General features: G+C 43.9%; 1 protein-coding gene across 8 annotated transcripts in view; it reads right to left on the reverse strand.

Moving 5' to 3' along the window:
• Nucleotides 1-16,553, reverse strand: part of LOC125640324 (E3 ubiquitin-protein ligase MARCHF8) — a 197,988-nt gene that overhangs the window by 50,542 nt on the left and 130,893 nt on the right. For all 8 annotated transcript variants that reach the window (XR_012669326.1, XR_012669327.1, XM_075130723.1 and 5 more), the window contains one exon: nt 10,673-10,723. Coding sequence is in view for 6 of the 8 variants with exons in the window: in XM_075130723.1 (XP_074986824.1) it covers nt 10,673-10,723 (51 nt within the window). In the remaining 2 variants the exon portion in view is untranslated. The remainder of the gene's footprint in view (nt 1-10,672; nt 10,724-16,553) is intronic.

The raw sequence follows: 16,553 nt of genomic DNA on the forward strand, positions 1-16,553 counted from the left end.
CAAGCCCAGAGGGACTGTGCTGGAGGCAAGAACAGTGCTTCTGGGGGCACCAGCATAGTGGAGGCCTGAAAGACCACTGCTATTTTCTTTCATAAGGGGTTGCCCCAAGTGCTCCAATTTGTGCTATCCAAATGCCGCTGCCAGTACCAGAACAAGTGCACAGATCATGCATGGATGATGCAAGGCATGCAAAGATCAATTACTCTAGGTTTAATGCAAAGATGATGTCCAGCTCAGGACACTTATACGCTCAGTGTATGACCTTGTATTGGTGTCAATATGGGCGGCTGATGTGGAGGGATGGTAGAGCCATGTCTCTTGTCTCAGCTGCCTCCATTGCCTTTGTGGAATCTCTATCCTCTCCCTGAGTCAGACTACACTAGCCCTTGCATACCAGGAATGCGAGGACCAAGTTTGTATCGTTTTCCTATGAAGGGATGCCTAGGCACCATCTAGCCCTTTGTGTAAACAGGCGGATGGTTTTACCTATTTTAATAACACCAAAAGTAAGCTACGGTTACACACTCATTAAGGGCCTGATCCTGCATGAATGATGTCAATGAGCCATTGAATCCAATGGCAGCAAGACAAGGCCTTTACTGCACACTATTATAGAGCTGTTTCAATACACATTAATAGATCCAAAGGCCAGAAGGGCCTGCTGTGATCTTCTAGTCTGGTCTCCGGTGTAACACAGGCCATAGGATTTCCCTGAATTAATTCTTGTTTGAACTTGAGCATATATTTTAGAAAAACTTCCAATCTTGATTTAAAAATTGTCACTTATGAAGAATCCACCACAACCCCTGATAAGTTTCAATCATTAATTACCTTCACTGTTATAAATCAGCTCTTGGAAGTAGGCATGATCACAGCCATTTTACAGATGGGGAAACTGAGGCACAGAGAAGTTACAAGATTTACCCAAGATATCACAGCAAATCAGCAGCAGAACTAGGACTTAAATTAGGTCTCTTCGCTCCCAGTCCCCCACTCTAACCACTAGACCATCCCCAGTCCTTGCAAATGTGATGCAACATCCACTGCTTTCATATTACTAAGGCAGCAATTCTGTAACCCAGTTACTCTTACACAACCAGCAGTCAATCCCACAACAAGCACACACATGAGTAAGTTTACTCAGTAGGATCAGAGTTTTTACAGAATCATACCGTGCATTGTTTGTGCAGTTATCACTTTCCATCGTATCCCTGCATAATATTTAGGCTTGACAAATTTGATTTTTTTTTAAATAACTTTTACAAATACAGATGTTTATTTCTACTTTTATTATTTAAATTTTCACAGTGGCGGGGAATTATGGGGGATGTCAGACAATGAGGGGCATCAGACAATTATTGAGTGAATCGTTGAGATTCAAAAACTTAAAGTTTTATAACTGTTAAAACACAAATAATCAACATCACATGTCAAAGGACACAAAACAAATATCCTTAAATCAAAGTTTGAGAAGGTCTCAGGCAGCAGCTTTCTTGCTTTGTCTATCTTATACATTTTGATGATCATCGATTGAAATATTTTTTATATTGGTTTGTGTGTGTATGGTGAAATTGATGTTTACTGACATTTACTGATAAAAATGTAATCCTTCCAAGCCTAATAACATTCTTTATCTTTAGCGTTTTCACTTAAATCCACAAGACATCAAATACATCTGGGTGTATCAGCCAAGGCATGGACTAGAATGGAACTGCTTAGAAGCAATGCAGAATCAAGTTCTGATCTATTACACCAGTGGTCCCCAAACTTTTTACCTTACACTCCCCGTTACCCCTGTCTGTGCCCCTCCCCACCCCCCGACCCTTAGAGCCAGGGCCGGGAGCAGGGCTGCGGCTCTGGGAGTTGGGGACGCAGACAGGGGGTACAGCCGGGACCCCAGGCTAGCAGCCGGGGGGTCAGGAGTGGAGCAGGGTGGTACTCTCTCCCCACCCTCTTTGGGGGAGCTGGCCTGGGCTCCAGCCACCTCCCCCAACATTCCTCAGCCCCCCCTAGGGGGGCACACCCCACACATTGGGGACCTCTGCATTACACCATGAGTGACTGGTACTGTACAGAGGGACTTCAGGATTAATGATAATAATTTAGAAATCTACAGCCAATGAGGACACGCTCTTAAATCAGCTGTATATTATTTGACTACCGCACATAGAAAAGCATATTAAAACATTAACAGTTTATGACTAATAAGTTTCCACTAGCCATAAATTAAATGTCACATGCATGAAATGACCTATAAGCATACGAAGGGCCTGATTTACTACTCTGTTACGTCAGTAATTCTACTCACGTAGTTACACTGGTGTAAAACTGATAAATCTGGTCCTAAATGTATAGTGCTCTTTCATCCATAGATCTCAATGTCCTTTAAAAGGGAGGTCAGTATCATTAACCCCATTTTACAGATGGGGAAACTGAGGCACAAGGCAGGGTAATGATTTGTCCAAGGTCACCCAGAAGACCAATGGCAGAAGTGGGAACAGAACCTTGTCTCCTGCATCCCAGTCCTGTGCTCTAGCCACTAGGAAACAATGGCTCCCAAGTACATGCCTAAGGCCTAATACAGTGCCCTTTGCAAGGCCAGACATTAAACTTGGAGTCAGGCCTATAGGATCAAGGCTATTAACGTGGAAAGCAACTTCTTGCGCTCTCAAAATTGCCAAATAAGCTTTTCTTCTGACTTAAGTAAAATTCTATACGCTTCACAATTTTACAAAAGAAATTTTTTTTTTATTATAGCAAATCTCTCTCATAAAAGTTGCAATCTTCCGCTTTCTGAATTGTCCATTTGCTAATGAGTGGTGCTCATAACACAGCTCTCTTTGTGAAAATGACAACAGGATTTAGGATCCCACTGATCCCTGTAGCCTTTAGGGACTGATATGGCATTACTAAGGCACCCTAAACTTCCAGTTAAGTCCAAGAGAGTTTGAGAACGTCAAAAGTTCAAGTTTAGATGCTGAAAATACCAAAACATACAGAAAGCTCTATTCAACTGTTAAGATTGCTAAGGACAAATAATGTCCAATTCAAAACCACAAAAGCCATGCAACTATATATTACCATCTCATATATTCACACCCACCCACAATTCCTGGAACAAACACAGTCACCACGGAGACCCCAAGAAAACCTTTACTTTGCTTGGAATTCAAAGAAAACCAGGTCCAGGAACTGAGCACTGATGTGTAAGTCAAAAAAGAAAAACAATGTTTGGTTTCATTTCCATTAGGTATGTGTCTAGTGCAGGCATCAGCCATTAAATGAATTTAGGTTTAATAGTTAAATAATATAACAAACAATGAAACAAACTGAATACCTGAAATTACAAGTTTGTGGAAATGATAAGTGCTGTGGTATGAACTACCTATTTAGCAATCCTGACAGTACACAGCACCCATTGTTCTATCATTGGGAAAAAATATCTGCTCCTGTGAATAGAAGAGGGCTGAAACCAAAATCCTGAATCCAAACACCCCTGAACTGTGGGGAATTTTGGACCCAGATCTCAACTTTGCAGCTGGCTCCTCTCTCTATTATGAGCAAACCAAAACAACAGACCAGATCACTCCTAAGCTTTGGGGACATTTACACCTGGAATTCAATTTTGCAACTTGGGTCCAGCTCTGCATGCACAAGCACAACTGGCAGCTTTTCCAAGTTACCCCATATCTGTTTGTCCCTCTATCTGGGCATGTCGACACTCTGAGCTGGGGGTGTGATTCCCAGATCAAGGAGACAGACTCATGCTACCTCCAATTGAGCTAGCGCACTCGAATAGAGTGTAAACATGGCAGCCTGAGTGGAAGGACAGGCTAGCCACCCCAAGTACGTACACATTTGACACCCTAACTAGCCCTTCCTGCAGTTTGTGTCACAGTGACTACACTATATTTTTAGAGCATTTGCTCTAATAGAGTTAGAGTGAGTATGCATCCTCGAGCTGGGAAATCACACTCCCAGTTCAAAACATAGGCATATCCTTAGGTGCTGGCAGATGTTCGTGCACCTCTGTACTGATTCAGCTTCCACTGAATTCCCTGGCAAAACTCATTTCTGTGTTCTGCAACAGGAGCAGTTTTGAGACTTAAGTCTCAAGCACTTGTACAGTATGCATTGATTGCTCTGAATTCAGCAATATATAAAGACCTTCAAAATCAGCCTCTTGCTCACAAACACGTCTAGGGAGAACTTTGCCCCAGTGTGAAGACTTTCATACTGCTTTACCACTATTATTAGAACTCTTAACACAGGGCTTAAATTGTGCAGAGGGTGTTGTGTAGGCCTTTGGCAATGGACTGAAATCTATCCACAAGTGGCAATTTAGCAGGCGTCAAATTGCTTTTTCAGCAAAGATATTTTATTGAGCAAAATAAGCTCATGTGCCTGTGGTTTTAAATCTTTATTACTGATGTAAGCAGAGTCTGAATGGGCTCTAGACATGACATCTAGTGATGAGCTGTGGAAGAGGATTTAAGAAGCTGATCTCGTTTGCATGGGCACATGCACCCTGCCTAGGTGCTCAGCATGATGGGATTGCTTGCCCAAATGATCACTTTTGGCTGGTGTTGGATCCCCAGTCTCCTTGTTATTGGGGCAGGAGTAATAAAGGATTGTTATCCTTGTTGATGAGAATCAAGGGCAGCAGAACTGCACTTGGCATTTCCTGCTCAACTAAACAGCACTTGCTAGGCAGGGGGCATGGGTTCCAATGCCCAGTGAGTTGAGAGAGGGTAGGGACAGGTACTTGTACCTGGTGGTGTGGGCCCTGCTTAAGGGTCTTAGGCACCATTTGACCCTTCCATTCCCCACTGTGTAATAAAAGAGTTAATTTAGGCTCAATTGAGAGTCTTGTTACACATCACAGAGCTGAAATCACTGATACTTAGGTCTGAGTATTAGACCTGCTTTGGGACAGTCTCTCTGATGCAAGAGACTGCCCGGTGTGCACCAGCAGTAAGTCTCCCCAGCTAACAGCTGAAATCACTGAGAGCTATGTTAAGTGGTGGGGCCTGAAGCCATCTCGACAATCGGCTGCCAGTGGAGAGGTGTGGCAAGGCGACCGATGGAGAGGAGCGGAGCCCCGCAGAGCAGTGCAGGTGGCGGAGAGGGCCAGAGCAGAGCCCCCCAGAGAAATGTGGCAATAGGGCAGTTGGCAGAGATATGCGGCAAGTGAGTGCCCGGGCAGAGGAGTGAGTGAGGTGCCTTCTTACCCCTCCACCAAGGGTGGGAGGTGAACTCTGCAGATGCACCTCTGAACTCTGAGTCTGCACTGACCAAGGACAGCAACTGTGAGTGGGGTGCAGAGAAGGGACGGGCACATTAATGCACTATAAGGTGGGTAGAAAGCTGGCTAGATTGTCGGGCTCAACGGGTAGTTATCAATGGTTCCATGTCTAGTTGGCAGCCGGTATCAAGTGGAGTGCCCCAAGGGTCGGTCCTGGGGCCGGTTTTGTTCAATATCTTCATAAATGATCTGGAGGATGGTGTGGATTGCACTCTCAGCAAATTTGCGGATGATACTAAACTGGGAGGAGTGGTAGATACGCTGGAGGGGAGGGATAGGATACAGAAGGACCTAGACAAATTGGAGGATTGGGCCAAAATAAATCTGATGAGGTTCAATAAGGATAAGTGCAGGGTCCTGCACTTAGGACGGAAGAACCCAATGCACAGCTACAGACTAGGGACCGAATGGCTAGGCAGCAGTTCTGCGGAAAAGGACCTAGGGGTGACAGTGGACGAGAAGCTGGATATGAGTCAGCAGCGTGCCCTTGTTGCCAAGAAGGCCAATGGCATTTTGGGATGTATAAGTAGGGGCATAGCGAGCAGATCGAGGGACGTGATCGTTCCCCTCTATTCGACATCGGTGAGGCCTCATCTGGAGTACTGTGTCCAGTTTTGGGCCCCACACTTCAAGAAGGATGTGGATAAATTGGAGAGAGTCCAGCGAAGGGCAACAAAAATGATTAGGGGTCTAGAACACATGACTTATGAGGAGAGGCTGAGGGAGCTGGGATTGTTTAGCCTGCAGAAGAGAAGAATGAGGGGGGATTTGATAGCTGCTTTCAACTACCTGAAAGGGGGTTCCAAAGAGGATGGCTCTAGACTGTTCTCAATGGTAGCAGATGACAGAACGAGGAGTAATGGTCTCAAGTTGCAGTGGGGGAGGTTTAGATTGGATATTAGGAAAAACTTTTTCACTAAGAGGGTGGTGAAACACTGGAATGCGTTACCTAGGGAGGTGGTAGAATCTCCTTCCTTAGAGGTTTTTAAGGTCAGGCTTGACAAAGCCCTGGCTGGGATGATTTAACTGGGATTTGGTCCTGCGTCGAGCAGGGGGTTGGACTAGATGACCTTCTGGGGTCCCTTCCAACCCTTATATTCTATGATTCTATGATTAAAGGGACTTTTGGTTGCTGGACTTAAGAACCTCAGGGGAAAGGACACCGCCCAACTTACTTGGGGGTGGGTCTTTTGCTCATGGTTTATGTTTATGAACCCTGTTTGCGGTGTTTTCCCAAGTTAATGCCGGGTTACTTCCCTCCTTTTATTAAAAGTTTTTGCTACACTCAGACTCTGTGCTTGCGAAAAGGGAAATATTGTCTCTTAGGAGGTGACAACCAGCAGTAAGGGCAACCTATAACATGGATGTAGAGTACTGTGTAATAACTAATTTAAAAAAAAATTATATATGAAGGCCTCAATTGTGATTTCACTATTCCAAATTCCTGTTTTACTCCTGATGTACATAAAACTGTAGAGTATATTGTAATAGTGCTTATCCCAGTTTTTAAAAATTAATTGAAAACTACATCCCTCAAACCAAGTGCCAAACCTAATACTCCCAGGCCCAAAATGTGGGACTAAGAACATTTGGAAAAAGAAAACTGTCCACAGGTCATACAAGGGAACATGCAGACCATTAGACATGTGGGGCATGAATGTATGGATGGGTAAAGCAAAACAGCCAGGAAACAGTGTTTGCGACTACTGGGTCATATTCAATCCATGCGTTATGTTTTACCAGGATGATGGGTAAACATCCTCCCCATAAAAAGATAAAAAGCATGGGAATGTGGCAGAGAGAGCCTGGAGCACTGGGTACAAGATCTGAGGCCTGAATCAGAGGCCATGAATTAAAGTTCGACCAAGTATCAAAGTAGATGTTTATAAGTTTATGAATTTGGTAGAGTTGTTGTTAGTGTATTAGGTATTAGATAGTTACATAAATACAATAGGTGTCAGAGTAGCAGCCGTGTTAGTCTGTATTCGCAAAAAGAAAAGGAGGACTTGTGGCACCTTAGAGACTAACAAATTTATTTGAGCATAAGCTTTCGTGAGCTACAGCTAAAATCTCAGAGTTACGAACACCAGACTTATGAACTGACCAGCCAACCACACTCCTCATTTGGGACCGGCAGTAAGCAATCAGGCAGCAGCAGAAAAAAAAAGCAAATACAGTACAGTACTGTGTTAAATGTAAACTACTTCAGAAAAATAAGGGGAAAGTTTAATAAAAAAGATTTGACAAGGTAAGGAAACTTTTTCTGTGCTTGCTTCATTTAAATTAAGATGGTTAAAAGAAGCATTTTTCTTCTACATAGTAGCTTCAAAGCTCTATTAAGTCAATGTTTAGCTGAAAACTTTTGAAAGAACAACCATAACGTTCTCTTCAGATATACGAACAACCTCCATTCCCGAGGTGTTCGAAATGGAGGTTCTACTGTACATTTCAAGGTTAGTACAGATACACCCCAATCTAGTGCAAGATGGTTTGACAGACTGATTAATAGGGATGTTTTGTTCAATGTATCAGGAACAAAGGGAGGTAACAAAGAGATGTCATAAAATACATAAGGTGGTGTGTAGTTGTATATTTCAGTTGTTTGTATCAGCCTATAAATGTCGGGATACTTCACCTTAAGCCTTTGTCCAGCCTAGGGGCAGTAGAAAGTCCTGCTGCTGACTGAGCTGAGTCCACTGTAACGAGCATACATGTGTTAGCGTAACTGTAGACACTGATCCAGGGAGCAAGTACCGTGCTTCGTTGACAACAAACTTGGCCAATTGCCTTCACCACTGAAGCGTGCCTGTAGTCTTCCTTTAGGAGTAACGTTGAGGTCTGCTAAACTATCTGCTGCACTGTCTACTAATAACATTTAAGCTCCAAGGACAGAAGCACTGTGTAGCCTCAACAGCACTATCGTGACAACAACATTCCAGCCTCCCACACTTTACAGCACTGGGTAGCACTATTGAGGTTTGCTGAACCAGCTATGTGTGCAGAGCTGGGACAGTACACAGAAAGAACACACGCATACAAGCCAACTGACAACACCCTGACACTGGGGAGCATGGGGGCACGTGTCATTCACCCAACCCTCGTGAGGGCTATGGAGCTTGCCGCCTTTGTGGGGCTACTTCTTCCTCTGGCCAGGGAGTGGGTGGGCAGGGCCACGGACCGAGCAGAGCCTTGACTCCAATCCCACAGCCTCAGTTCATTGAGCAGCAGAGCTGAGCCAGCATGGTGGGAGGGGACTGCAACCTGCTACTGGTAAAGCCTCTCAGTCATTGCTCCCGCCTTGGTCTGTTCCTCGGGTGGTGCAGTTACATTTCATACCTTATTCAGGGCAGACTGCAAAGTGACAATCTAGTCCTTAGACTGTAAACTCTGTGGGGAAGGGATCATCTCTCCTGCGTCATCTGCAGAGGGCAGAGCATTCAAATATTAAATGGCCACCTACCCGAGCCTCCTGACTCAGTCACATCAGATATACCAAAGGTCTCCACTGAGACTGCCCCTGAGCAGTAGAACAGGAGGAAGAAAACATTGCAAGGAACTGCCCCCCAACTCCACTTGTGTAAGGGCCAATCACAGACATGGTCCTAGCACTGCTTGAATGGCAGGACTCCTCCATCCAACCTATCACTACCAGTGGTATCAGCTACTCCAGTGGGGGAAGGACTGGAGCCTGTCCATCCCAGGAGAAATTCTGGCTGAGTCAGCACGGCCCCTCTGCACTCCCCTAATGCCGTCTGTGGCTTTACCCGCAATCCAGCCCTTTGAGCTGAGATCCCAGATTCTGAAAAGGCTAAAAAGAAATGACTTTCAGAAGTATTTCATGCATGAGTTTTTTAAACACTATTCCATTATTAGGAACTGTGACAGGTGTAACCCTGTAGTCAGCCCTTGCACGCTATTGTGGTAACCTTTGTATGAGGAATGCTTTGTGAGGTATCATTTGAAAACTCATAATTTGCAGGGCATTAGTGTTCTAGTAAAATATGTGTAGCAACATTGTATGTAAACTTATAAGATTCCACTGTATGATGTCACTAAAACACATTCCAAGTCTGTGGAGTGGCCAAACCAGTTCCTCTGAGACAAAGAGCAAGCTGACACCTCAGCCAGGTGTAAACAAGGTCAATGGGCCACTACCTGCTAAGTGGCTATTCATTGGCAGGAAAAGAGGCCTGGGCAGAAAATCTACATTTTAGCAAAGAAACAGCAGGGGTTCCTGTCCACACAGTCTACCCGGCGCCATGCTCCCAGCTGGAGATGCTTCTCAAATGGAGGACTGGACTATAAAAAGAAGGGGCAGACACCCCAATGGCCCCCCACCTCCTCCTCCTCTCTCTCTGTCCATTTCACTGCACCAGAAGGAACAAAGGAAGCAGCATTAGACAGAAGAAGGGGTTCTGGCCTAAGAAGTGCAGCCAGTAAGATTGTTGAGAACATGTGGTGAGAAAAACATGGCTTTGAATTTAACGTAGTTTGTTAAATCAGGTTTCAGAGTAGCAGCCGTGTTAGTCTGTATCCGCAAAAAGAACAGGAGTACTTGTGGCACCTTAGAGACTAACAAATTTATTTGAGCATAAGCTTTCGTGGGCTACGAAAGCTTATGCTCAAATAAATTTGTTAGTCTCTAAGGTGCCACAAGTACTCCTGTTCTTTTTGTTAAATCAGGCACTAGTTGTGTTTTATCTCTATTTTTCTTGTAACCATTTCTAACTTTTATACCGCATTACTTGTATTCACTTAAAATCTCTCTCTTTGTAGTTAATAAACTTGTTTTATTGTTTCATCTAATCCAGCATGTTTGAATTGAAGTGTTTGGGAAACTTCAGTTGAGGCAATAAAATTTGTGCATATCATTTCTATTAATAAAATGATGGACTTTATATGAGCTTGTATTGTCCAGGAGAGAGCTGGGCAGTACAAGATGTACATTTCTGGAGAAAATCTGGGACTGGGAGTATGCGGGAGTCACCCTGTAGTATAATTCAGGCTGGTAAATCTTGGGTGTAACTGGCAGGCTGCAAGTGCAAACAGCAACAGCTGGGAGTGACTTACATGCTGGAGGCTGTTTGTGAGCAGTCCAGGAGTGGAGGCAATAGCAGCAAAGCAGTGTAAAGGGCACCCCAGGTTAAGGGCAAGGGTGACCCGGCTGCTCACTAGTCTAGACTGTACCCTGGGTATGTCATAGGAACAGACTATCCACAATTCTAATTTTTAGACAGAGTGCCTTCCTCCATTATAATAAATGCACTTTCTATTGATTACTACAGAATGTATATCCTACATGTTTGAACAAAGAAAACCACACAAATTCAAAATTTACCAAAGACTATAATCCATTGCATACTGTACCTTTGAGATGTTACTGGAACGGCTCATGGAATGTCCCAAAGCCTTCTCATTCTGAAAGAGAACAGAAAAGGATCATTACAGTGACAGAGAGCTGTTGGATGGAGGTGTTAAACCAGATATTAACAGTAAAATAAACAGATTAAATACCAGAGCAGAAGATATTTATTGGATTTTGCTCCTATTGGAGTCAATTTGAGTTATGCCACCAACTCCTGTGGGAGTATGATTGGGCCCTTTCATCTCTATAATGGCTATATTACCACACAGAACTCAACTAGACAAGACTTGCATGAACTGGGGAATATTAAGATAGTGCCCTCATGTTCTGAGACATTGCAAAGTCATTTTTCTGTACTGCAGTTATTTTGGAAAGGAACCCCACCCCCCTTATCCGCTAAGGAATTATAACCATGACAGGAGAAATCCTACAGTCCTTACTCAGGAAAAGGCTCCCAGTTATGTCACAAAACACTGCTGAATAAATCACGTCCATGTCATTTCATAATACAAAATACCACAGAACTGCCTTTTCTCCAGGAACACTGAGAATTACCACACTGGAAACACTATATGTATGCAGTGTTGTTGTAGCCATGCCGGTCTCAGGATATTAGAGAGACGAGGGGGATGAGGTAATATTTTTTATTAGAGCAACTTCCGTTGCTGAGAGAGACAAGCTTTTGAGCTACACGGAGCTGGAAACACCATGACAGCTGGAGTTACAGAAGATCTGCTGATTCCCTTCAGTCATGTAACTGAAATTAATCAGGTGCTGTATTTGTTTCCACAAGTATCCATACAGTTGTATCCACTAGGGAATACATTATGCAGCTTCTTTACCTCCCTCACCTGCCAGTCTGACCATTAGGTATTTATATTGTGCTCATCACCATAGTATCTGCACACCTCTGGGTTCCACGCATTCATTCCACTTTCTAAATGTTATGTGATTTAGTTGTGAGTGTGATCGGGCATGTCCGTTTCAATGCCGAGAAACTGCGACAGCTGCTTATCTGGCAAGGAAGTTGCTTGCTTGTTCTGGATGGAATCCAACAGGGAAATTTTTCTTTTAGAAAAATAATAGACATGAAGCCAATCCACAAAGTTAAGATGCAAATCAGGATCCAACTTCCTCAAGCTTTGGGGGTGGTCAGATCTGGTGTTTTGGTTTGAGACTATCCCTCAAATATATGGCACATTTATCAGCCGTTTCCACAACCACTGGTCCGGTGCAAAAGTTGCCAAAAGCGTGCCCTTCTGTTTGACACCTTAGGGACCAAACTGTTTCACTTTCCCTATGTGGCTTTTCACTCCCAAAGAGATACATTTATATTCTACAAAAGGGACTTTGACAGGAAACAGGACACCAGACAGCACTGCTGCTGGCCATTCAGGTGGCTGGGACATTAAATACTGTACCCAAGAGAAAAGGTAAACCTAAATATAGAAATACATAAATCAGGTCAATTTTAGCTACTCACAGATCAGCTGAGACATGAAATCTACATGCATGTTATGGAGGGTGCCAGTTGTGATTGGCTACAAGATGACAATTAATGACTAATTACACATCAAGCCAGTGTAAGGTCAGGTTAGTCCCTCAGCAGGTGTGGATTACAGGCCTGCATTAACCCCACACTTTAACACCATCATGCTCCAGGAGGTTTGTTCCATGAGTACAAGCCTAGTGCTGGTCAAAAGCTCGGTGCTGGGAGATGGGAAGGAGGAGCAGGCAACAAGATTTCATCAGCAAGGGCTGAGCTGCTTTTAAATACCAGCAGCTGTTTCTTCCCTACTTCCATCCAGCTGGGACAATGTGCCAGGGAGACAGCAACTGACTCCTCTTCCATGCTCTCCACAGTCAATGAGACATGCCTGTTTGGCAGGGGAGGAGTTGAGGGAAGCAGTGAGCAGGAAGAGGCAACTGCTTGGTTACCATAGCGCTTGCATATACAGAGCACAGAATTCAGCTCCCCAAGATCTGCATGTTACTCCATGTAGCAGTTAGAACACCAGGAAGGAGGAGCTATTTCTTTTGCATGGCAATAAACATTCTTACAATGAAGTGCCAATCAGTGAGCCACTGAGATCTTGTAGAAGGCAACTGATGGTCAAATTTAAAATCAGCAGGGGCCAAATTCAGCCCTGGAATAACTGAGCCTAAATCATCATTGACTTCAATGGGAGTTGCATGTGCTGGTTGAATTTGGCTTTACAGTTGGAGAAGTATTTTTATTACATGCAAATTTAGTATTCCTGGAAACTCTGGAACAGGAAGAGGAACAAGCAGCCAATGAGAGAGGACAGACACCAGGGGCATTTGAGAAGTTAACCTTGGATTGTGCTACTGCAAGGAAGCACTGCATTATGTGGCTGGGTATCAAATCTCATCACCACATCAAAAGGAAACGTGACTACAGCAACAGAGAAAGTTCGCTGACACTAGAGATGGCAGAGGAAGGAAGAATGAGGCTGCAAGGTTGGGGGGCACGCTCACAAGCTCTGCTGAAGAGAGAATGGCACAGGCCTGTGAGCATGGGGAGAGCTACATAATCTGTGGGGTTACACTCACTTCCCTCTTTAGCGATGTGGTTGGAGGTGAAGTAAAGGAAGATCATGTGGGTTAGGGAGAGAGACTGAGAGGGAGCGTCTGCCTGTGGCACACCATTTATAACTTCACGCAACTGACAGCCTAAAAACTAGGGCTGGGATTTCAAATGCCTTAGAGACAAAAAGAAATGATCAAAGCTCCTTCATGCTAACTCCGTGCTCCCCAACTCTCCCCCAAACACCACTCTTTACCTTCAGCAGGTTCCAAGTTAGGAATCATTACTGAATACACAGGCATGTCTGTGTTAAAAAGAGACAAGGTGGGTCAGGTACTATCTTTTATTGGACCAGCTTCTGTTGGTGAGAGAGACAAGCTTTTGAGTTACCCAGAGCTCTTCTTCAGGTGTGTTGAAAAGGACAAGTTGAAATTTAATAAGAATGAATGGGATGAAGCACAGGGACCATATGTGCACAATGTGATAAATGATGCAGAGAAAAATCTGCTCTAACCCACAGCACAGAAACTAAAATTGCTGCTGAATTCCTGGGATTGTGATTTTATCTGCTGGATGCTCTGAGCAGCTGAGACACGGCTGCTCACATTATCTTTATTGATGTATTGTTAGAGAACATACCTATAAAGGGCTTCAACCACTCAGACCAGCCAGTACAATTAGTACTGTGATTTTAAAAGAATCTTGTAATTAAAAAAACCCATAAAACCCTCTTGAATAATTCCTTATGAAATACTGAATGGGAATGTTTATCTTCTTCATATAACATCACTCCCCCGCCACAAAAAAATGTCATTTATGGTATTTCTAGTGCACTCCTCTCCACTACATAGTCACCACACATGCACCTACACCTCCAGTGTTAGCTCTCTAGCACACACTTGCTTTAGTTGGAATATCACTGCAATGCTAGGCTGTCTTGAGATAAGCACGCTGAATCAGAGAGACTTTTGATGCAACTGCTGCACATGTCAGTTTATGTACACACAGAGATCTTTAAACCATCTCAGTGTGTTAGAGTTTGTTTCACGAAGAACAACTTGCTCTTTACCACATGGGGCTTAGCTGAATCATGAATGTTCACATAATGGCTTGGTGAGAAGAAACTCTAGCATGCTCTCCTCCATTTATCAAAAGTGCTGAAAAGATTTTGATCATTAAACATCAACAGAAGTGCCTCTAAATTAGAGATTTCATAACACTAGCTGTGCTGTTTGGTTTTCTTTGCCAAATAAAATGATAAAAATCTTATCATTAAGGAAAAGCACAGCAGTTGCCATTAGAGAGCCGGTGTTTACCACATGGTGGTATACAAAAGAACTGCTGTGTTTCTCCATCATTAAAATAGGAAATAGCTGTGATATCACAGAAATAGCTGTTGGTGAGGGCTGACTTTAAATGGCAACCACTGAGGCTGAGAGAAGAAAATAAACGTTAAGCAGATAATAAAAATTACAAGGGCATCAAAGTAATAAAGGATTGCTCTGTTCCGAGCAAATAAGTCCTCTGATTGTACATTCATCTTTGAATCACAGGAGTTGTTCACAAATTAAAAAGGTCACCAGTGAGAAGACTAAGATGCTATCCAGTTAACATTATCGTGTAGGAAAAAGGCGTTAGAGTGACCTTTTCAGAGCCCTTTCCTCATGCAGCAAGACATGCTCCAGGCTGGTGATTACATCTCTAATGCAGGAAGAGCATTAGGTCAGGCAAATACAGCATCTGCCGATTGTTCACTTTTTTGTACAATTGTACAAATTGTACAATTACCACCCACTAAGGAGCATGCAGTTTTTTTTTGGTCCAAGTCAGCCCTTCCATGTGGGATAACAGAATCCTGCCTTTTGAAATTCATCCCACTGTATTAAAGCCACTGGGCAGGCACACTTAAAAATCCACATAGTTTAATAGCAGCAAATGCAGCAGGACTTAGTGGAAGCCTCTCTGTAGCCAAAGCCAGCTGCTCCTCTGAGATCTCCACTGGAGATTGGCTCTGGAGGACGGAGACAGAGGAATTAGTGTGCACAGAGAGTACAGCCGCCATTGCCCTGGCTTGCTTCTCTCAGGATGTCCTCACATTCACTTTCCCCATCCCCTTCCCTAATTTAGAAACCTGCTTCCCTACTATTACCTACCATTGCAGCAGCCTTCCTGCCCAACTCCACCTCACTGACTAGCTTCCTTGCTGCTGTCTGCTCTTCCTTCCTACTGCCTTCCTGATCTGCCTCCCTTTGTTGGCTACTCTGGCTCATTTCACTCCATGAATCACAGACTCGGTGCCTTTCTTCCCATTTGCTTGACTCACAAGCCCACTGTCAAAATCAGGGAGTCACAGTATTTTTCAATTTCCCTACTGTAACGAATCCATGGAACGTATACATACACACACGGAAAACCAGGACTAGACCTTTGGTCCCTCAGCTCCCAAACCCCAGCCTTGAATGCTGGAGCCAGAAGATCTCCTGCCACTGATGGCAAAAGTAAGCCCATCACTAGGGGGGCAACTCTTGCTCACTGATACACACAAAGCCAATATGCCACACTGTCCTCTTTCCAAATTCAACCATTTCCTTAGTGCAGGATTAGCAGCTGAGCAGACTAAAGCAACAGGACAAGGTGAGTGAGGTAGTATCTTTTATTGAACCAACTTCTGTTGGGGAGAGAGACAAGCTTTGCAGCTTACACACATTCTTTTTTCAGGTCTAGATGCTTCTTCAGAGCCATTTACATGGAACAAGTGCTAAGGAAAAAAAAAAAAGGCAAAACCAAAAACCTCATGGCTCATAAGGATGGCCATACTGGGTCAGACCAAAGGTCCATCTAGCCCAGTATCCTGACTTCCGACAGTGGCCAATGCCAGGTGCCCCAGAGGGAATGAACAGAACAGGTAATCATCAAGTGATCCATCCCCTGTCGCTCATTCCCAGCTTCTGGCAAACAGAGGCTAGGGAAACAATCACTGCCCATCCTGGCTAATAGCCATTGATTGACCTATCCTCCATGAATTTATCTAGTTCTTTTTTGAACTCTGTTATAGTCTTGGCCTTCACAACATCCTCTGGCAAGGAGTTCCACAGGTTAAGGCTCACCTCAACAAGTCTCTAACGGGTACAAAGATGAAGAACAGCATGATAATAATTCAGAAAAGTAATCCATAGCTATGGAGAAGCAAGCATCACCACTCAAACCCCTCAAAAAACAAACAAACAAAAAACAAACACTTAAGAGTCATTTTATGGTAATACCAGTGCCCATCATGATGGGACACCAGCTAATAGAAGCAACAGGCTTGATTCTGCTCTCACACTGGTACTAGG

This window comes from Caretta caretta, chromosome 7 (assembly GCF_965140235.1).
Source record: "Caretta caretta isolate rCarCar2 chromosome 7, rCarCar1.hap1, whole genome shotgun sequence".
Classification (NCBI taxonomy): domain Eukaryota; kingdom Metazoa; phylum Chordata; order Testudines; family Cheloniidae; genus Caretta; species Caretta caretta.